We start from the raw sequence: 21,726 nt of genomic DNA, 5'->3' as shown, positions 1-21,726 counted from the left end.
TGCCTGCCTGCCTGCCCTCCCGCCCGCCTCTTTCTCTTACCTCCCTTCTCTTCCTGGGCCGCCCGCAGCCCCCGGACTGGGTTCCCCCGGTACTAACAGGCCCGCTGCGCCCACGAGTCGGACGAGAGCAGGAGGCGGAGGAGGCCGCCCGCGAGCAGACGCCGGTCAACGAGATCCGGAGGCGCCATGGCGCAGCCCGAGCCGGGAGGAAGAGCTCAAGCCAGACCAAGCCAGGTCAGCAGCAACGCGGCTGACGACATGCAACTCAAAGGACGCTGGCGGAGGGAGCGCAATACATAAGCTTAACGATCTCGCGAGAGTTCAAGCTCGCGGCGTTTGAGAGACTAATTCTGAGGGAACTTAGCCGTTGGTATTCAGAAGTGTACGGGCTCTGGCAACGGAGACGGGCAGAGCGCAAGGATGGTGCAGGCATTGATATACAGTGGCCTTGTTCTCTATGAATCTGTCTAATCCTCTTTTAAAGACGTCCACGTCGGTTGTCATCAGTGCCTCCTTTGGGAGCGAGTTCCATAGTTTGTGCTGTGTGAAGAAAAAGTACATTCTTTTGTTCTGAATCTTCCAACATTCAGCTACATTGTATGTCCACGAGTTCTAGTGTTACTAGAGATGGAGAAAAATGGTTCGTTTTCTCCATGCATAATTTTATATCTTTCTAGTGCTTTTTTCTAAAAAGAAAATGTTTAGGGGGTACTCTCATTTTCCTACTCATATTGAAATACTGCCCCTCAGTGAGGCCAAACTTAATGTCTGGGGTATGTGTACCCCTGTGTCCCCCCAGAAAAAGGCACTGTATCTTTCTATCATGTCACCTCTAAAAAGCCCCAAATGCAGCAGCCTTTTCTCATAAGGGTATTGCTCCACCCCTCGGATCATTGTGGTTCCACCTTTCTGAAACCTTTCCAGCTCGAAAATAACCTTTTTAAGGTGAGGCAATCAGAGCTGTACACAGTGTTCCAGGAGCAGTTGCACCATAGATTTGTACTTGTATCGGCAGTTTTATTTTCAATCCCTTTCCTAATAATTCCTAGCATGATTTTTTCTTTTTTTTCCCACCGCTGCCACACACTGTGTCAGCTTCTTCATTGAGTTGTTCACTCTTTTTCCTGGTTAGTCATCACCAGTTCCGACTCCATAAGTGTATAGGTTAAATAGGATTTGGGGCCCCAGCATGCATGAGTTCACACTTATTTACATTGAATTGCCCTTGCCATTTTACCACCCATTCACACAGTTTGAAGATGTCCTTTGGAAGCTTTTTGCAATCCTTCTTTGTTTTAATGACTGAACAACTGAGTATCATCAGCAAACTTGTCCACCTCACTGCTCACCCCTAACTCTAGATCTTTAAAAAAAAAAAAAGTTAAAAAGCACAAGTCCCAATACTGATCCTTGGGGGACTCCACTTTCTACATCCCTCCATCAAGACAACTATCTATTTACTCCTAGTTTCTGCATTCTGTTATGTAATCAATTCCTAATCAATAATATGTATTCCTCTTGTCCTGTATCTGCTTACTAAGCAGTCAAAAGCTTTGTGAATATCCAAGCACACTGTGTCAACTGGATCACCTCTGTCTATATGGTTGTTGACACTCAAATAACTAATACAGTGGTACCTCAGGTTAAGTACTTAATTCGTTCTGGACATCCATTCTTAACCTGAAACTGTTCTTAACCTGAAGCACCACTTTAGCTAATGGGGTCTCCTGCTGCTGCTGCGCTGCCAGAGCATGATTTCTGTTCTCATCCTGAAGTAAAGTTCTTAATCCGAAGTACTATTTCTGGGTTAGCGGAGTCTGTAACCTGAAGCGTATGTAACCCAAGGTACCACTGTAGGTTAATAAAACAGGCCTTACTCTTGCAGAACTCATGCTGACTCTGCTTCAGCACAGCTTCTTCTAGATGACTGGTCACGGTGTTCCGTTGCACTAAACGTGGTTTAGTCATGCTGGCCACATGATCCGGAAAGCTGTCTGTGGACAAATGCCGACTCCCTCGGCCTGAAAGCGAGATGAGTGCCGCAACCCCATAGTCGCCTTTGACTAGACTTAACCATCCAGGGGTCCTTTATCTTTTTTACCTATATGATTGGTTGTTTTATCTTGAACAATACCTCCCACCAGTTTTCCTAAGGCAGACGTTAAGCCAACCAGCCTGTAATTTCCACAGTGCTATTGAGGAATCTGCCCCTTTGGGGATTTCTGGCTTGCTAATTTGATGCTTTCTTTAACAACCAGAGCAACACCAACTCCAGTATGCCTTCCCTGTTCCTATAGTATTTATATCTAGATATAATCATGTCCTGCTGGTTCTCTCCTTTCCACCAGGCTAGTCATGCTTGGAAGGCCTGTTATGAAACGATGGGAATTGTGATTTTGTGCTCTAGTTTTGCGTAACGTTGCTGAATTGCCAGTGTATTCAGTAATACAGAAGCAATTTAGTTACAAATCAAATGACAGACCTTGAAGCCACATTTCAAGGCTGTAATTTGCCCCCACCCCAAAGTCCCTGACACATGCACACCCACACACCTCTTTGCAGCAGACGAAGGTTTGGTGAGATGTGGAGGGGGCAACTTTTGCCAAGTCCTGGTATGCATGTGTACTTAAAGGCGGGGGAGGGGGGAACTGTCCAGAACAATTATATAACTTCAATAAGTTATGCCTTCTTGTTTTCCTCTTCCCTCCCCATTACGTTTTCCTTTTGTATGATGTCTGTTAGTTTGTGAGCTTGAAGGCAAGGGGTCGGTTTGTCTTTTAATCTCTGTACAGCACAAAGAAAAAAGTAGGAACTTTAGAAGTAACGTTGTTGTTTTTAGAAGAAGAGTGAAACTGGAACCTTGCAAACATTTGTGTAGGGCTCACAAGGATTTCCTATGAAGGTACTAATATTCAACCTATATTCCAAAGCATGCTGCCTTTGACAGTGGAGGTAGAACAATGTTCAGGGTTAGTAGCCTCTATCTATCTATCAAACCTTTTTTGAAAATACAAATTAAAAGTAAAACAAAACAGATGCAAAAGGTGAGTACTAATATAATAAGTTTAAGACAATTCAGTAACTATGCATACTAACAATCTTAACTCTTTCTCATTTAGATTTTCTTTAAAGGGTTTCAGGATAAAGAGAGAAAATAACTCAGAAGGTCCATAGTCTAGAGTACATGGGCCAGGGGAGAGGGCAACAGCCACTTTCCATTGAGCTTTAGCACTTATAGCTGCAGAGAAGCCCTTGAAAACAGGGTTGGGTTGCATCCCAATAACCCCATACAGAAAACAAAGGAAACTGCACAGATATTGCAGTATTGTTTTGTGACCTTTGGGAAAGTTAGAATTTACTGAGTGTCCTGAATCAGCAAAGGATTGTTGTTAGGCAAGGTATCTGCTTGACACTGCAGTTCCAGCAAATAATGCTGTTGCTTTTATTTTTTAATGCAAATATGTTAGAGAAGGGAGATGGAAATAATTCTGAAAATGGCAATTTATTCCTCCCACATAAATGGTGCTTTTCTTCCGCAATGGGCTGGGTATTCAATACCATTACACCTTTATAAAATATACCTTTAGGAATCATGACACACTTTTCAAAGGCTGCTCAGAGTTTAATAAAAAATACTAATAATAATACAGTGTTGCAATGGAATTAAGAGAGGGGTCTGAGATCAAGTCCCTATCCTGGCTGTTGTGGGCAGGAGCTGTTTCTCTTTTATTCTCTCTTATTCTCTCTTCCCGTCAAGACAATATGGTTCCTCAGAAATCCCCCCCAATTCTTTTTCATCTTTTAATTTTTGTCTTTTGTTATCATTGTTCTCTTTGTTTTATGTACATTTTAAAATGAAATAATCATATAAAACATTTACAAGAAAAGAAAGTTCCCCCCTTCAGATGTTTTCCCTCCACTTCAATATTTATGTATCTAAAATACCAGTTATGTGCTGTCTTTCAATATCAAGCCCTCCCAAGGTGGTTTAGAAAAGTTAACTAGCTTCATATACATAGCAGGAACACGGGGCTTCCAGATAAGAATAATCAGTCTACCTGTTTGGCCACTGTGAGAACAGGATGCCGCCAACATTATTTTCATGGCTGTGCCTCAGAGGCAGACCAGTTCCAATCTGCATTTTGCTTGGGCATGGACAAACCCTCAGACCATTTGGTCCATCTAGGTTAGTACTGTCTACACTGACCAGAGGCAGCTCTTTAGGGTTTCAGGCAAGCTTCTTCTCCCTTTGCTCTACCCGGAGATGCCAGAGATGAAACCTAGGACATTCTGCATGCAAAATGTCCTGTCATCTTGGTATGAGACATGACCAAGGTTGGCCTGAAACTTTTTGGCCTCTGGAGTGAACCACAAAATGGCACCTCCCCACCAGGGAAGAAAAGGTGAGTGAAGTTATACCGCAAGAACAAGGTGTAATTAAAGATCTACATCCAGATCTGCTGCCCCTGTGGATCCTGCCACTAGAGGCAATTGCCTCACCGTGCCTCATGGGTGGGCCAGCCCTGGACATGGGTAGGGGGACTTGTGGCCCTACAGATGTCATTGGACCCCAGCTCCCATTACTGTATTCCCAGGCAGCATGACCAGCGGTCAGGTATAAAGGCAGTCTCAATCCAGCAATAGTGCGAATTCCGCCTTGGTGTAAGGCAATATTACGCCCAGCAATGCATTTTCTCTTTCTCTGTCACCCATCGCCCGCCCCCGGGGAATCTTACTAGGTGGAGAGACAGAGCAAGTCCCCTTTAAGGCCGAGAGTGACGTCAGCCGGACTCCGTCCGCAGTTTGCTGGGGCTGATGCTGCCACCGGCCGGGAAATTCTCTGGCTGGTTAGACTGAGTCAGCAGCGCGCGCGCACGCACAGAGGCTGTTGTTGGTCAGCTGGGCGCATCTGCTGTGGATCGCTGCACTTGCTAGTACACAAACCTCTTCAACCCAGGTTGCTAACTTGCGAAATAAGGAAGCACACGGATTTAAGGCAAGCCCAGGAGGCTGTAGGGGACTTTTCTGTGCGGGTTCATTCGGAGTGAGGCGCTGCTTGTGTTGTTGCAGTTGCCTCTCCGCCTGATTGGAAGTTGTTTCAGTCCGGTTCCTTCGTCAATGGCTCCTGCTGGCGCCATCAGACACCTGAGCTTGGCGCTGGGCGCAGCGGTGGCCGCCCTGGGCTCCCTCCTTTTCATCGCCTGGAAGATCTACTTCCGAGACGTCAACGACAGCTGCATCGGCTGGAGGGGGCGCTGGGAGCAGCAGCTGGAAGCGGAGCTGGGGCGCAACGCACCCGGAGGCGAGGAGGTAAGATGGGTGGAGGCTGGGAGCGCCCTATACTCAAGGCCAGTGCTACTCTGTCAGTCTCCCCCTGGGACAACTGCAGCGCAGTTGCTAAAAGGAAGGAATATGTTTGGATCCATCCAGATCAGTCCTTTGCCTTAGGGGGACTGGTCAGATGGGGTCGTGATTCCAGGAAAGGTCCTAGAACAGATAATTCAACAGTCCTGTCCATGAGCACTTGGAAAAGGATGCCGTGATTCCTAAGACCCCGCATGAGTTTCTCAAAAACAGGTCATGCCAGAAGAATTTCATTTCATTTTTCATAGAGGATAGAGGTACAAGCTTGGTGGATCAGGGGAATGCTGCGGACATAGTGCTTCAGACTTTTGACAAAGCCCCCCTCCCCCTATTCTTGCAAGGAAGCTGGTAAAATGTGGACTAGATGGAGTAATTGTTGGGTGGATTTGTAGATGGTTAGCTGACTCAACTCAAAGAGTACTCGGTAATGGTTCTTTGTCATCCTGGAAAAAAGTGATAAATGGGGGGCCGACTGCAGGGATCTGTCCTGGGCCAATGGTCTTTTTAAACAACTTGGATGAAGGATTTGAGGGGATGCTCATCAAATTTGCAGTTGACATCAAACTGGGAGAGGTAGCTAGTGCTTCAGAAGACAGAATCAGGATCAAGTATATTGTTTTTGGATGCTTAATCTAAGAACTTTTGCTCCATAGGTTACATAGGTTTGTGTATAGTACACAAAATAGCTTGATCTTCAATTTGGCTGGTATCTTCCTTGTTTGGATGCTTAATCTAAGAACAGTTGTTGCAACTGCATCTAACAGTGCAAGGCTAGCCATCTCTTTCATCTCTAAGTGACCTTCCCCGACAGCCTAACAATAACAGCTTTACACACAACCCAAACATGAAGTCTGGTTTTGCAGACTTGGCAAATAATAGCCACAGGTGAGGCTGCCAGTCATGAAAGGCCCTCCTGCAGCTATGCTACCGCTGTGCCTCGAAGCCTTTCTTCTCTTTTCAGCCACCTTCCTGTGAGTATCAGATTTTGGTCCTTGGTTTGGATGGGGCTGGAAAAAGCAGCATTATCCACTATATCTGCAGCACAGAAGCCAAGATGCACATAGCACCCACTCAGGGCTTCAACTCAGCACAACTGCAGGCCAATGGGCTCCAGATGGACCTCCTGGAGGGTAAGTCCTACCACAGCCTCCTGGAAGCAAGGCAGTCTGGGACAGTGGGATAACTTTGGAAGCGGCCTTGTATCATTGCTGTGAGGGAAATGTGCAAGGAATTCTCTCTAAGTCATTGCATCACAAATATTTGGGGAGGGAGGGTTTTACTAGAAGTTCTATGTGCCTAAAACAGAACTGAGTGTTCCATGCACCTCTTTTCTTTGGCAGTGGATGGGTGCCAAAAACATGCCATATACTCAACATGTATGGTTTTTATTTTTGGTCCTTTTTGTGTCTCAGTTGGTGGCAGCCAGAATCTACGTTCGTACTGGAACCACTACCTCAGCAAAGCCCATGTCCTAGTGTTTGTAGTGGACTCTGCAGATGGCCTGCGCCTCCACACTGCCCGACAGGAGCTCCATGGCCTGCTAGCAGAGGACCCCCAGTTGCCTCTGATAGTTCTCGCTAACAAACAGGTGGGCCTCTTCTTTCACTTGGGACTATCTGCAGAAGCCTTTCTCAACCTAGGGCCCACAGATGTTCTTTAACTACAACTCCCATCATCCCTGACCACTGGACATTCTGGCTAGGAATGATGGGAGTTGTAGTCCAACAACTTATGGGGATCCAAAGTTGATAAAGACTGGGTCTAGACTAGAGCAAGGCAGAGGAACCTTTTACCAGATGGAGCAGGACACCATTCCTGATAGGGATGACTCCTCCTGCTGGAGACAAGCAGGATCCTCAACTTGCAACATCATCTCTAGAGGGGAGGAGTCATTGCATCTGTCCAGACCTGCCTGCTGCAAGGGAAAGTTGGGTCTTTGTGTCTCTCTGTGTGCTTGAGTGGAGTGGGGCCAGAGGCAAAACTGGCCATGTTAACGGATATATAGTAAGCAATGCAGAAGTTATCTTTTGTATAGTAGGCCACACAAAGGTTAGCAGTGTTTACACACACACATCTCTCCATCCTCCATCCAGGCAAGCAAGAGGCGTTATCACAGTTCAGTGATAACATTCTAGCCAGGCAAATGCACACAAGGAAGGTGCAGAGCAGGGCTGGTGAGAGATGTGTCCTGGGGAAGAGTTCCAAGGGCCAGATGGAGATGCCCGGAGGGCCACATTCAGTCTAGTTCCCCACCCCTGATCTGGAGATGGAACCCTGAACGTGCAGAGAGGGAAGGGACCCCCAAGAGCCATCTAGTCCAACCCCCTGCAATGCAGATCTTGTCTGTATGCTTGACATCTTCTGTATATCATTTGCTTGTACTGACATGACTAAGTATATTGGATAGCTTATGGTGTCGTCATCAGCATTTAATGTCAAGTATAACTGTCTCCTTCCCAGCTCTCCTTTTCACACGGATTCTTGTCTGAGAACGAGTGAAAGTAGATTTAAAGGTGTGCTTAAATACAGTTCTCTTAAGGACGGGTGGGGAAGCGGTGTCATTTGTTCAACCTGTGATCTATATCCACTCTAGGACAAGAGTGATGCGCTGAGTGTGGCAGAATTGCACGAGGAGCTGGCACTGAACACCCTGAAACATCAAAGGGAATTCTTTCTTCTGCCCACAAGTGCTACTGATGCTGGCCTGACCACCACAAACAGTGTTCTCCACCTGAAGAACCTGCTGCTCAAACTCCTGGCTCAGGTCTGAAGGTTCTTCAACATCTCCAGGATATTCAAGCCACATGGAGCCAACTCTTAGCTTCCTCTTAGCTTCTTGAGATCTTATCCTCAGAGAAACAGGCTTTCCAGGTCCTCAAAAGAATTTTTTAGGTGTTTACTAAACCCCCTTCTGGAAAGAAGCCTTACCACCAATATAACCACCGAGACCTTGGCTAAAACAGGGGCAAAATATACTGACCGTGGGGATAATACAGTAGTCTTGGGGGTGGCTGCTGGCATCGGCTGCTGAAAGTCCTAGGGAATGGCACTGTCAATATTTGCACTAAGAACTATCGCTTTGTCTTCAAGACTCGACACAGCAGGTCTATAGGAAAAGTCTGCCCTGTGCAGGCTGGAATACCTCATCCCTCACTGCCCTTTTGAGAAGCTGGGGATTGACTGTGCCCCTATGAAATACTATTAAATCCTCACTCAAATTAGTGGGGAACAGGATGTACCATCTCAAACTGCCATGAGGGCTAGTCTGAGTGCGGGTGTTAAAGGAGCATCTCAGCAGAGCATGTGCAAGCAGCTATTCTGTTGAGGTGTCCCTGATGGCTGTTAGGGCTTTAAATGCTACTTATTAGTGCAATAAAATCTATCATACCTGATAAGCAACTTGATGGCTTAGCTGATCCCGCTCCAACATACTACATGCCCTTGAATTACAGCCATTTCCTTAGCCTAAGCATGTTGGACCAATTGTGCTTCTGAGGCACTAGCTCCTTGCTCCAAGTGTCCTTGCTCAACTTCCAAAGTCAAGTTAGCCCCCAGTGAATTACTACCCTTAATCTCTTTCTGAAGAAAGCAAGAGTTGTGAATTTCAGTGAAAAGCTGCAGAAGGAACTGGGGAATTTGAGGTACCTAATATGAATTGCTGTGCCCAGGCTAATGAAGCTGCAAATCCCTTTCTCAGTTTGGTGCTATGTTTGATCTCAAGTCACCTGGCTCAGGACTCATTCCTATATAATCCATATTCCTCCTGAACTGGAAACTATACAGTCAGATAGTGGTGGCTGGGACATGCCAAGAGCCAGCCTCAGAGTTTGGGCTGCCCGTGATGTGGAAGAAGTTGGTCTCAGACAAAATGCCAATCTTACCTCTAGAGAAAGGAAATGTTTTACATGTTCAGCCAGGCAGTCCTGCAGAGGGACCTTGTGTTTACAAGCAGAGTTAACCCAACCCTTGTGTGCTCTTTCTCAAACAGTACACATGCCAACTTCCTGTTCCCTTTCCTCACAGCAGGAAAACAGCAGTACTGCCTGAGCTTGGGCTACACTCCTTTAGCCAAACCTGATCACCTCTCCTGTCCCATCAAAGGTTATGAGAAGCTTTGTTTGTGCCTGTGGCTCCTAGCCCTAAGTTCCTCTTGCCTGTATGAAATGGATAATTGGTGACCAACTGTTTACACTATGCCCCCCTCCCCACTGTATCAAATAAACCTTGAGTTGTTTGTCTCAGCTGTAAGGGATATGGTTGTGTTTTCTATGCAACTAGAGATATCACAAGGCCAGCAGTGTCATGTGTTATTGCTGTTAAGAAAGGCAGAACTCAAGGAGTGTTAAGGCCACTGCCAATACATGTACATAATTACAGTTAAGGGGTCTCTCTCTCTCTTTCTCTCTCTGTATGTGTATTTTCATAGGAGCCTTCCCAAGGTCAGCTTTCCTTTGTACTTGTATAATGTCATCTCACTGGTGGACCTGCTGATACACAAAAATAGGACTTAAAATACTATAGCTGCAAAAAGTCAAGAAACAGACACCTTTCCATAGTAAGAGACCAATTTTTTAAAGAAACTTCTTTTTTTTTAAAAGAAAGGGAAATATTTTACTCTTCATAAAAGAATGCTTGAAAACATACTGACTTTTGATTACATTGGTTTACCATGGCTTCTTGTTTCCATAGCTGGATGGTGTACCAAAATTTCCTTAGGACAGTCTTCCCCACCTGTTCTCCAGATGGTTTGGCAAAGCTGCTTGCCACTCACACAGCAAGAACAGGAAACATCCTTTGGCTGTGCTTTGTTACTGACTGGGGGTTTGGGAAAGAAGTTTATTTCATCTAGGATATATCCCAAAGCTAAGATGGTGCAAGCAGAATGCAGCAAGGGCTCTCTAACAATTAGAGGTCAGACAAAATCCCATCTACATAAACACCTTCCCATCTTCTCTCTTCAAAGGGCACAATTATAGATAATCCAACATTTCAGTCCCTGACCAGAAGTCACTTGAGGGCAAACTAGCATCTGAAATAATATAGGTGCAGCTGCTTCTGCCCATTTCTTTGGTGAGTAAAATCATTGCTGTTCCATCTTCTCTGGCTGCAGAGAGGCAACAAAGGTCTGGTATTCCTCAGGGTAGAAGCGTTTATATACATTGATTTTCCTCTTTATTTGCTTTGGTGTGTCCTGGTAATAGTTCTTCTCATCACGTGCCATAGCCTAGGAGGTGAAGAGTAAAGTTGTAATGAGCTACCTCAGCCTTAAGGAGGCCTCCCACACCCAGAAAACAAGCAGTATACTGTACACCAAGAGTCAACAAGTGGCTGTGCACAAAGCAAATGGAAAATTACAACCACAGGAGTGCAGTCAGAAAATGTAGACTGAGTTCAGCTCAGGGTACAGGAAAGCACTATGGATGAAAAATGGAAGCAAACAGGGAATTGAGTGAGCTCAGCAGTTTTTGTTTTTTAAAAAACAGAGAAACCAGGAAATACTGAAAATTGGACATTCTAATGCTAGCAGCTGCAACCATTCGCTGTGGAGCTTCTATAACAAAGAGTGCCTACCTTGTAGTTTTCACCATGGCTCCGGATCATGTGCTGGACATAGTCAATAAGATCTCGGGAGAGCGTCTCTGACTTCTTCTCTGGGAGGCTGGCCTCAGATTCCAACTCTTTAAGTGTTAAAAGGAAAAGGCAGTGAAGAAGAGGGAAGCGTTTTTGCACCCTGTGTGGGCTTTTTCGAGCAGAATAAATACAGCTAGATTCAACTAGTAGGATCACTGAGGTCACCCACATTTCCTCTTGCAAACCAGCAGTTCGCCATGCGGCGTGATCCTTTTGTGGCCGGACAGCCTTTGGGGTCTAACAGAAGATGGGAGGGGGGGTTGGTTCAGACAGAAGTGGCCTCCAAGTTACAAAAACCACACACAACAACAAAAGACTATGCATGATATCACCAGTGTTTCCCTGACAATGAGAGCTGATACACTCCAGAATACTGCACTTAATTTGAATAGGATAAATGGTTGCTCTCCGGATTTAGAGTTACAACAGTTCAGGTAAAAGGTTTCAGTATGAGGCATCAGGCCAACATATTCATTGCCAATATGAAGCTATTACCAACCATTTAGTACATATGGCTTCCGCACAGTTTTCACATTTGCTTCTTGTCCATCCACTTCCATTTTCAGCACCTGCATTTTAAAAGACATGGTAGATCATGTTTTATACCAATACATTTCTTATGCATTGCTTTCGATGCTCTAAAATGCTACCTAACTTTATAAATGCCTTAGCTGGCATGTTTTCATCTTTCCTTAAGGACTTAAAAGGATTCCCAACCACCCCATTTGTTTTTCTAATTTCATCATTCTCATTAATATTAATTGGAGAAGATAAAAGCACCCGAATAACAAAGTTTCACTAGATTTGTCTTTCACAAAAGGCCAAATGCGATAACACTTAAGGCAAACATGATGCAATGGTACTTCACCAATGCAGTCATTTCAGACTACTAAGTAACTCAAATTTTGGTAGCATCCCTAGAATAAGTTATCATTAGGAAAGTCATTCTGCAGTACTTTCACAAACCCACACAATTTATGTTCCAAGGAACATTGGGATCATAGAATCTTAAGAGTTGGAAGGTACCCGAGGATCATCTCGTCCAACCCCCTGCAATGCAGAAATCTCAGCTAAAGCATCCATGACAGATGGCCCTCCAATTTCTGCTTAAAAACCTCCAAGGAAGAAGAGTCGACCACCTCTCGTGGAGTGTCAAATATATCCCTCATCAAGGGCGCCACAGAAAGATGCAGATTTTTACTAGATCAGCAGAAATACCATGGAAACATCCCAAGGTTTGGAATTCACCAAACTCTCCATCTGACCATTTGTGCTTCTGACCACCACCACCACCACCACCATCATCATTTTATTTGTATGCCGCCTTTCCATAGTTGAAACTATGCTCAAGGCGGCTTACAACATGCCAAGATTTATATAATTACCAACATAACAAAAGTCATAAACAATAAATAAAACACATCAAAAGATGCAAAACCAAATGGAAAACAATTTCCACATAAATTATAAAATCTAAAACTAAAAATACAACATTAACATCAATAACAATTTAAAATGACATAGATATAAAATATCTATGCAGCACCCATTGGTGGTTTCAAAGGACTTCTAATGATACAACCTCTGTGGTGTAGTGGTTAGAGTATTGGACTAGGACCTGGGAAACCAGGGTTCAAACCCCCACCTGGCCACAAAGCTCACTGGGTAACCTTGGGTCAATCACCGCCTAACTTCCTCACTGGGTTATTGTGTAGAGGAGAACCATACGTGCCACCTTGAGCTCACTGGAGAAGAAGGCAAGATATAAATGCAGCAAGCAAGCAAACTTTTTTGCCCATGGTTTCCCTGACTCAAAGTTTTTTATCATTTTGACGATTGTATCTAGTATGAAGGGTGAAGTGGGAAAGTGTAAATGAGTTTGAAATACTACCTTTTTATGTTCTCACAAACAGGTTTGAAATAACATTTTAGCAACTGCTTTCATACATACCTTGTGTCTAGCCAAACACCACATGAGACCTTATGTCTTAGATATAGCATTTCCTTACTCAGAAATTTCCCCAGCTATTTCTGCAGCTGCCACTTTGTACATATTGTCTTGCTGGGACTGCATCCATCACCCATAAACTGGTATATAACCCAGTTTTGGCTGAACTCCCAACCTGGAAACTTTACCTCACATATCACTACTCACCTGTTGCATTGTTTTCGGAATAGGTATAGCCTTGTTTGGATCAACAGCCAGGCCCATTTCTGCCAGGTTCTGCTTTACAGTTTTGGTCCTATCCCAGGCGTGTCGGATTTGTGTACTGAACAGAGATGGGGGTTGAGAGGAGAAAAGAATCATACATTAATATTAAGCATTCTTGAAGGGGTTCTTCCCCTCTCTAATAAGAATGGCCACACAACTAACTTAGAGAAAATATTAGCCACATTTGTCTACTCTAGACAGTTATGCCTGATTTCATTAATTTTAGAAGCCTGTTTGTTTCCTTGAATGCCTGCAGTCTTTCAACACATAGAAAGTAGGTAGAATGCTACTACATATGAGGTGTCTACTACCACGTGGTTCCACAGGAGTACTTTTAAATCTGATTTACTGATAGGTCTAGCTTGGGAAGGGTCTTTGAACTACGGTACCATTAACTTTGCCCAGTGGCAATTCAGTACTGTACTTGATCTGGTGTAATCAATACCCTCCAGAATTGCTCCCAAGCATTACGAATGACAGAAAAGCATTCTGTCTTCCATGGGCAGGATATGTAGAAAACACCATACAGCATTTACTTATTTGTATTTCGTTGGTTGGTTGGTTTATATTCCACCTTTCTTCCCTCTTGGAGTTCCAAGATTCACAGGATTCTCAGGTGGTCACCCATCCTGATGCTTAGCTTCAGCCAAACGGCTGCATCATGTACCCTTAGGCTATGCCCTGCATGGCGAAGGGATTACAGAACAGCCTTTCTCACCAGTAATGGCAAAAATGAAACAAATGGAGGGTTGTATTTTTATCAACTGTAACTTCGGTGACTGGCTAAACCTGAAAGAAAGGTGGCAGTGCAGAAGCCAGCAGATTCTGCTGTGCTTCTAGAGATGGCCAGTTCCTGCACTGAAGGGGTTGGACCAGATAACCCTTGGAGTCCCTTCCAATTCTCCAATTCTATTTTTCTTCCTTTGGCATCCGGCTCTGCAGAGAGGACACAACATTTTGTGGTTGACCTCAGGTGCCAACATGCCTTGGGCCGGTTCTGGGTGAGTGAGCCCTCCTGACTGAGATCCGACATGCCCCATCCCCACCCGGCTAAGACGCGAAGGTTGGTCGGCCAGCCCCGCTCCTCTCTCTCTCTACTAAGCCCACCTGGTGTCTCCACTTCACCCCAATTCCTGGCCACTCACCATTTTATGCGGGGCGCCGCGCGCTTGCGGAAAGCCCTGTTCTGCTTCTTGCGGTCGACATTATAGTTGTACTTTTGCCGCCGGTTCTTCCCTTTGGCTTTCGGCATCGCGGCGACTCAGCGGAATATCGGCCGCAGCAATCCAGCCACGCGCGGCTTCTAATACAGGTAGAAGAAGCCCGAGCCTCTGGGAGCATAGCCCCGATGCCCGATGGGAAACGTAGTTCTGCGGACTCGGCAGACTCTGTTGCGTTCCTGTAGGAGAGAGTCAGGCGGACTACAACTCCCAGCAGCACGGCGGGCGGCGGCGGGGAAATACACGTGCTCGTATTGCAGTTCCGGCCCAGCCAAGAGCGCTATTGGGCTACGGTAAGCCGCGCGCGCCGCCTCGTTTGTACGGTAGCCGAAGTGGGTCAAAGCATAACTTAGCGCGAAGCAGCCTGTCCGCCTTTCCCGTGGTGTGGCCTCCTCCGGCGCCTGTTCGACCATGGCTCAGAGCGCGCCGCCGCCCTTCGACCCCAACAACCCGCCCTTGATCGAGGGCTTCACACCAACCGCCTACCACCCGGAGGAGGGGTTCGGGGATAAGTTCCGGCGCAAGACCCGCGAGAATCCGCTCGTGCCCATCGGTGAGAGGGAGGCCAGGGACCCGGGAGGGAGGGAGGCAAATTAGGGCAGACCCTAGTTCAACAGGGAGAGCTTTTTCCTTCCAGGTCAAACGGGTTGGTGGGGTGCCGTCTGCTGTAGCCCAGGCCCCGCCAATTATGTCTTGGGTCAGCACCGGTCAAAGAAAAAAAGGGGGTCAAATCCAGAAAGAGGGAAAACAAAAGATGAGCAGGCGTTCCTGAGGATAGGAAGCTGATAGGAGTAAGGCTGCCATGCTTCTCTCCCCCAGCCCAGTGTGGCTTTGACACCAGCCAGACTTGACACACGGAAATATCTCCTGCGAAACTTTCCTTGGCAGGGAGAGGGGTGGGGTAATCTCCACCAGCAAAATGTCCTGGTATTGGGGGTATTCATCTAGGCCCAGAGACTAGGCCTAGGAGTTGGGAGTTGAAGAGGGAAAGATGGTGAACTTGATTAAAGGGTTTGGATCTCTTGCTTGGTCATGAAGCTCCTTGGCTGACCTTGGGCCAGTCGCTGTCTTCTCTCAGCCCAATCTACCTCACAGGGTTGTTTTGGTTAAATGAGGAGGGGGAGAACATTGTACGCCACCTTGAACTCCTTGGAGGAAAAAGGTGGGCTATGAATGCAGTAAATAAACAAATAAAAAAAAATAGAGTTGTGGCACAATTTTATTGTGTTATAAGCTTTCACAGAGTAGAACTCACTTCATCAGATGCATGGTGTGTGATCCTTGTACCTGACAATGGAGGATCACCTTTTTTGTCAGAGCTTTCCAAACTTTTCAAATTGGTGACGCACTTTATGGACATGCGTCATTTTGCAGCACAGTAATTAAGTTTTGGTTCATTTCGTGACACAGTAATTCAGTTTTACTAGCAAACCAGAGATTAAACTAACCCTTTCCTGCCCCAGGAGGAGCAAGGGGAGCATTCATGCGACACATCTACACACTACAGCTGACACACTAATGTGTTGCAACACACAGTTTGGAAAGCTCTGCTCTCTGTGTCTAATGAAGTAGACCGCAGTAGCACACAAACAATTGTTCCAATGTGTTACTTTTTAAGAGGCCACAAAGCTATGAACAGTAATCTAGATTTTGGGTTGTGTGGATTATGTTGAGGTGGGAGCTGTTGGAGGAGAAAACAAACAATGCAGCTACATAAGAACATGAATCATTCCTAAAATATAACTATAAATGAGCCTTTTACATATGTGCTTTAAGGATGTATACAAACTCAATGAGAGGTGTGAGCCTGCAGTTTCATATGCTTTTGCTCTCATTTTGAAAAGATATCTATCCATGTTCTACAAATAAAAAATATATTTTTATACTATCCTACACTATGCTACACTGAAATGTTTAAATGTTTGATTGTCCTTGAATCTTCCCACCGCATTTGCCATCCTCTCCTGCCACACCAGTGTGGTGCACCATATCCTTTGAGAACTACTGACCTAGAGGAAGGAATTGTGTTTAGTCAAGTGATTCTCAAACTGAAATTGTATTAAAACCACTGTGTTAGGTGTATTCTTCACTCAGGTGAGCAGAGTAGTGAAGTTCCGTGCAGCATTGATTCCCACCCACACCTGCCCAGGGATATGTGGTCAGATATTTTCTCTTTGGGAAACAGTCTCCAAGAGAAGAAGGGCTTCCTCTTCCTAATATTGTCCATTTGTAGAATTCTTTACTATCTTTTTCTTGAGACCGGGGTTTCCCCCTGTGAGGTTATTCACTATTTTACCAAGGAGGAAGTGAGATTGAAAGAAAATGTTTAGACTTACACCTCTTTGATGAAAACCTGACTTTCAGTTCACGGGGAAACATGGTCACATTTCCTTCTTTCTCTTCTCCTGCCCTTTAGGATGCCTTGGCACAGCAGGAGTTTTGGCCTATGGACTCATCTGCTTCAAGAAGGGAAATACCCTGCAGTCCCAGAGGATGATGCGGGCACGTGTTCTAGCCCAGGGCTTCACCGTCGCAGCCATATTGGTGGGTGTGGTGGTTACGGCAATGAAACCAAAGAAGTGAACCTGCTACTGTTGTGCCGCCACGTGTGGCTATCCAATATCATACTGAATCTTTCTGCAATGGAGAGGGTGCTTTCCACACCTTGTGTGGTGATATTTTGTAGTGACCATCAGGTGCCAGATGGTTCCGTTAAATATATATATACTCACGCATACATAAAGCAGTGTTCGCTTATTCAAGTAATTAAACCTTGACACTGGTATATAAGGATTTTTCTGCACTGATATTATTATGACAGGCAGTGAGCGTTTTGCACATGTTCAATTGACTCCGCAAGCATCACTCTTGGAAATGACCATCCAAGTAGGACCAGAACCACTGCAAAGTGGTGCCACCCAGCCTTAAGTCAGACAACCGCTCCAGAAGGATACCATCGTTGATTGTATTGAAAGCCACCGAGAGGCTGAGGAGAATTAACATGGGCACATTTTCCCTGTCTCTCTCCCAACAATTAGGGCAAGGCCACCCCCAAAGAAGATGTTATGGGGGGGGCCCTTGCCCTTGCCTCCCCACAAAGCGGCACCACCATTGGCCTACGTCTTTATGTAGCCCTTACTCCCCTGCTAGAATGAGCCCAGGTGGGTTTTTAATCAGTCAGCCAGCAGAGAGTGGGGTGTTGCAAGCTTCCCTCTGTCCGCTAAAGGTGCAAAAAGAGGAGGCAGCATTCTAGCAGCTGTGGAGGAGGGCCAGATAAACAGCTCACCTCCTCTATTGATGGTCTGGCTGCTGCTACCTCCAAGAACAAAGTGTCCGTTCTCTCTTATATAGCCTTGTCGTAAAGCTGGTTTGGCTGACAAGGCCAATCAATACATTGGAGTAAAAGTTATTAGTAAAGCTAATTGGGACAAGTGTCTTTATTACCTTGGGGGCACTTCTGTGCTTCAAAACACTTCGGAAATTGCTCACATTTATCACAAGGCCTGAGGGCTGGAAGGGATGAGCAGAACCTTTGAATAAGAGGGAAATTTACTTCTAGTTGTGGTTACTCTATCTGAAATATTCACATCCGAAGGTGGAGTAGATTACACCTCTTTGCGTCTTTGAACTGAAACAAAATTGTAAGCTTATTCTTTGTTCTCTTCTCCTTGCCAGCTGTTGGTATCTACATGCGCTCCTCTTGCACATGCTGGTTGTTTTATTATTGGTGCCAGCTTCTAGCCAACTGCTCTCAGTTCCTCATGCATTCAGTGTCCTGCTCCCACCCAACACACACACACACACGAGTTCTTACTTATGTGTAAGAAAAAGATCTTTATCCAGGTAATAGCAGAGGCTTAGCAGCAGACATAGAGCTCAAGAGTCATGATTCAGGAACAAGGCAAGACGTTCAGAACTGGACACAAGTGCTGAAAATGCCCCCAACAAGTTTCCATGACTTGGCCACCAAGCTTTTAAAGACAGGGCATGGTACACTCACTCGTGAGACTTGCTTGCCTTGGATGCATGTCCAGATTCCAAATGTGTACTCCGTTGAGGAGACGGGAGTCTGCTCCCATCTGCAAAGATGGCACCTGTTTCTAGGCGACAAGACTGCACCTTCCTGTTCAGTTGCTGCCACCCCCTATTCTGCCTCCACTAAGGCTATCTGCTCTGCAGGAAGCTGGGGGGGAGCTCTGAAGTAACTGGCATTGGGGTGAAAAGGTGAGGTTTTCCAACCCAGGTTCCCACCACTGAGCTTCCACCCACCCCCGTTTCTTCTTCCTCCTATATCAGGGCCTGCTAATCAAAACTCAGTCCCAACATTCAGGCTGATGACTTGAAAAGCCTGGGTATGGAAATGGATACATGACTTGGGCTGCAACCATCTACCCCCTTACCCTAGAGTAAGCCCCACTGAATTCAGTGGGACTTATTTTTGGGTAGATCTGTATAGAACTCTTGATTATGGTTTATGCTGCACGGTTTGTGAATAAGAAAAGGATGTAAACATGGCTGATGCAAATTGCTGGAAGATGGGTTATGTAAATAAAGCAATTGGGCATCTTGGGACACATGAAGTTTTGAAGACACATGAAGTGGAGTGAGTGGGAAAACTTTATTTCCAAAGCATTATTTCATAACAATGAGTTAAGTATAGTGATGGCTGTCCACTGAATGCATTTCATTTGCTCTGATATAACCATTAGTAAACTGGAACAGTCTGACTTATAAGACAAGCCATGTTAGGCAGATTCTTGGCAGCTTGCTCTGCTGAATAAGGCTGTTGATATATTATTAAGCTATTACAGGATTAACTATTTTTTTCAGAAAAACCTCTTTGATTGTCCACTTATTGCACTGTAGAATCAAGTTTGTTTACATTTTCCGACTGGTAATTAAATGTAAGATTGAGGAAATCTGGTACGCAGAAGGAAGAGGTTTAGCCTAGTTGCCAGATCTGCTGAGGACAAATTATTCTATGAAGAAATTCTTCATGCCAGTCGCTAAGGAAAAACAGATGCCACTAAAATAGATTGAAATGGGGCACTTTGCATTCAAGAGCTATATGGCCCAAATCATGTAGAAGATGCACTTCATTAGATGGGAAGTTTGATACTGGATGAAGAGACATCAGAGAAGAATATGCAGAATGCTATTCTCAGATTTTTGGGAGTACCGTAATTGGCGGCAACCTCTATTTTGTGTTGTATAAGCCCAGCAAATTGAATAGGTGCTGTGGAAATACTAGGGAAGCAAATAAGTTTTCAACAAAGAGACCTTCATAGAAAAGCTTTCCATTATTCTTTCTGCAACTACACCCAATATTTTGTTACTTGTTCTCAGTTTGTCATCACCCAAAGTCATAGTGCCAGCATGATTCTTTTACAGCTCAATCTGTTTTGAGAACTGGTTTTAATTGGACCTGGATTCTGTGGCAGCTGTTTCCAATACACTGGATTGAATTTTTAAAATTCAATTTAAAGCTATCAATAGCCATTGAAGTTAAGACTCTCAGTAGAGCACTGTGTTTGTTTCCTCAGAAGTCCTGCTAAATACACAGTGGCCTACAGCAAGGATAGGGAGCCTGTCATCCACCCGCCATTGGACTACAATTCAACCTCGTGGCGGGTTGATGGGAGTTATAGTTGAGCAGACATCTGAAGGTCCACAGAGTATCTTTCAATTCCCTACCAACAGAGATGGGGAACTTGTTGCCCCTCTGATGCTGTTGGACTTTCAACTTCTTTAGCCCCAGTCAACATGGCCAGGAATGATGGGAATTGTAGTCCATCAACATCTAAAGGGCCACAGGTTCCTCATCTAATATATACATCTAATGGTATCTACTGGTATGTTATGGTGTACAAGATTGTATTGTGAGGTGTTAATGGCCAGCTGTAAACTCTAGTCTTGTGTAGATAAATAAGCAGATACTGACATAGCGAAAGCAGTTCCTGAGTCTAAAGGCATGAGCAACCAGCACAAAGTCAAAGAATTTGCCACCAAGTAACAACGCTGTATGCCCCTCTCGCCCTTCTAGTTATGTTTGTATATTAATAAGTCCAAATCCTTTCACTGAAGCTGATCTTTATTTTGGCTTTACTATTTGCAGCCACAAAATAAGAACTCTGCAATAAACGATTGCAACTACAATGGGGCAGTGTTAGTTGATAGCTTTTCATGTTTAGCCTTAGCCCTGTTCCTCCTAGCTCCTCCGTCACAATGGCTGCTTGGACATTAAGAATTTTAGATTCTCCAGGAGACTGGGCTTCTCCTGAATTAGCAGAAAGGCAGAGGTATCAGAACTGTTAGCTTTTCCAACAACATTTCAGGGTGCAGAGGTCAGAAGCAAGATGTCTGGGCAGAGTTGTCTTACAGATTCATCCGCCCCACCAGCAGTAATTCATTCTTGTCTTTTTAACAAACTAAGTGATGTTTAAAAATGAGAATTACTCCAACTTTATGAGAGAGATGCTCAGTGCCTTACAGAAGGAAATGTAGAACATAGCTTATTTATGCCTAAGCCCAAAATATGCTTGGCTTATGTTGACAGGCAAACATTAAATGCAGTCTGTTGCTTTGCTGACTGTCAATGCAGAGTGCATAAGTTTAGTTTTATTTGCCAGTGAGGAAAGAAGAGGCATTTCCAAGAACACTTAAGACTAGCTACAACAAACTTGCTTGTAGTTAGCTGCTTTCTTAAAGTGCATTACAATTCTTTCTAGTGAAGTGCGTGGATATAATTCTACCTGTCTCAGACAAATGTACAGGCAAGCAACTTTTCATCAAGGTAACAGAATGTACCTACCTGAAAAGATGAGTTAAAAGCTAATAAGCTTGAACCACCTTCTATTTCATAAGATTGGGGATAATTAGAGTGTGCTAAAGAAGTGGATTTTAGCTTCTTGTTTCAGAGAACGTTTAAAAGGAAAAAAGGAATTCAAATCTGCGTCTGTGAACATAGGAAAGCTACGGCTCATTTAAAAACACTCTGTATTTACTGCTTAAGAAAAGTTTGCCCCATAAATGCCTTATAAACCAAGGCTAGAACTTTTTAATATAATACGGAGTAAGAAAGATCTATTATTAAGTGTGCCTCCCAAACATTGCTGACATAATTTCTTTTATAAGCTTCTTATGTGGAACTTGTCTAAGGAAGCAACACCATGAATGCTTACCTAAGAGTAATTGTCACTGGAGACAGTGGAACTTCCAACTAACCATGCCTAGTATCAGTCTCTACGTGTCTAAAAACTCCCAGTGCTGCTTCAAAGAAAAGCATTCAAAATGGTCATC

The 21,726-nt window shown here is 44.8% G+C and overlaps 3 protein-coding genes across 3 annotated transcripts; 2 read left to right on the top strand and 1 right to left on the bottom strand.

Annotated features, from left to right (window-relative positions):
* Nucleotides 1-4,055: 4,055 nt before the first annotated feature.
* Nucleotides 4,056-9,605, top strand: ARL10 (ARF like GTPase 10). Its single transcript, XM_083423946.1, has 4 exons — nt 4,056-5,310; nt 6,326-6,494; nt 6,777-6,952; nt 7,958-9,605. The coding sequence occupies exons 1-4, from the start codon at nt 5,119-5,121 to the stop codon at nt 8,132-8,134; spliced, it is 714 nt and encodes a 237-aa protein (XP_083280072.1). The 5' UTR covers nt 4,056-5,118; the 3' UTR covers nt 8,135-9,605.
* A 306-nt stretch (nt 9,606-9,911) lies between these two features.
* NOP16 (NOP16 nucleolar protein) lies at nt 9,912-14,561 on the bottom strand. Its single transcript, XM_083424113.1, has 5 exons — nt 14,353-14,561; nt 13,151-13,265; nt 11,495-11,564; nt 10,936-11,042; nt 9,912-10,588 (listed from the first exon to the last, which is right to left on the bottom strand). The coding sequence occupies exons 1-5, from the start codon at nt 14,457-14,459 to the stop codon at nt 10,445-10,447; spliced, it is 543 nt and encodes a 180-aa protein (XP_083280239.1). The 5' UTR covers nt 14,460-14,561; the 3' UTR covers nt 9,912-10,444.
* A 148-nt stretch (nt 14,562-14,709) lies between these two features.
* On the top strand, nt 14,710-17,849 carry HIGD2A (HIG1 hypoxia inducible domain family member 2A). The gene is made up of 2 exons (XM_083424172.1): nt 14,710-14,980; nt 16,844-17,849. Exons 1-2 carry the CDS (start codon nt 14,839-14,841, stop codon nt 17,008-17,010), a joined length of 309 nt encoding a protein of 102 aa, XP_083280298.1. The 5' UTR covers nt 14,710-14,838; the 3' UTR covers nt 17,011-17,849.
* Nucleotides 17,850-21,726: the final 3,877 nt, after the last annotated feature.

This window comes from Podarcis tiliguerta (genome assembly GCF_965153285.1).
Source record: "Podarcis tiliguerta genome assembly, chromosome: 2".
Lineage (NCBI taxonomy): Eukaryota > Metazoa > Chordata > Lepidosauria > Squamata > Lacertidae > Podarcis > Podarcis tiliguerta.
The sequence above is the reverse complement of the archived record's forward strand: the minus strand, read 5'-3'. Positions and strand labels throughout refer to the sequence as shown.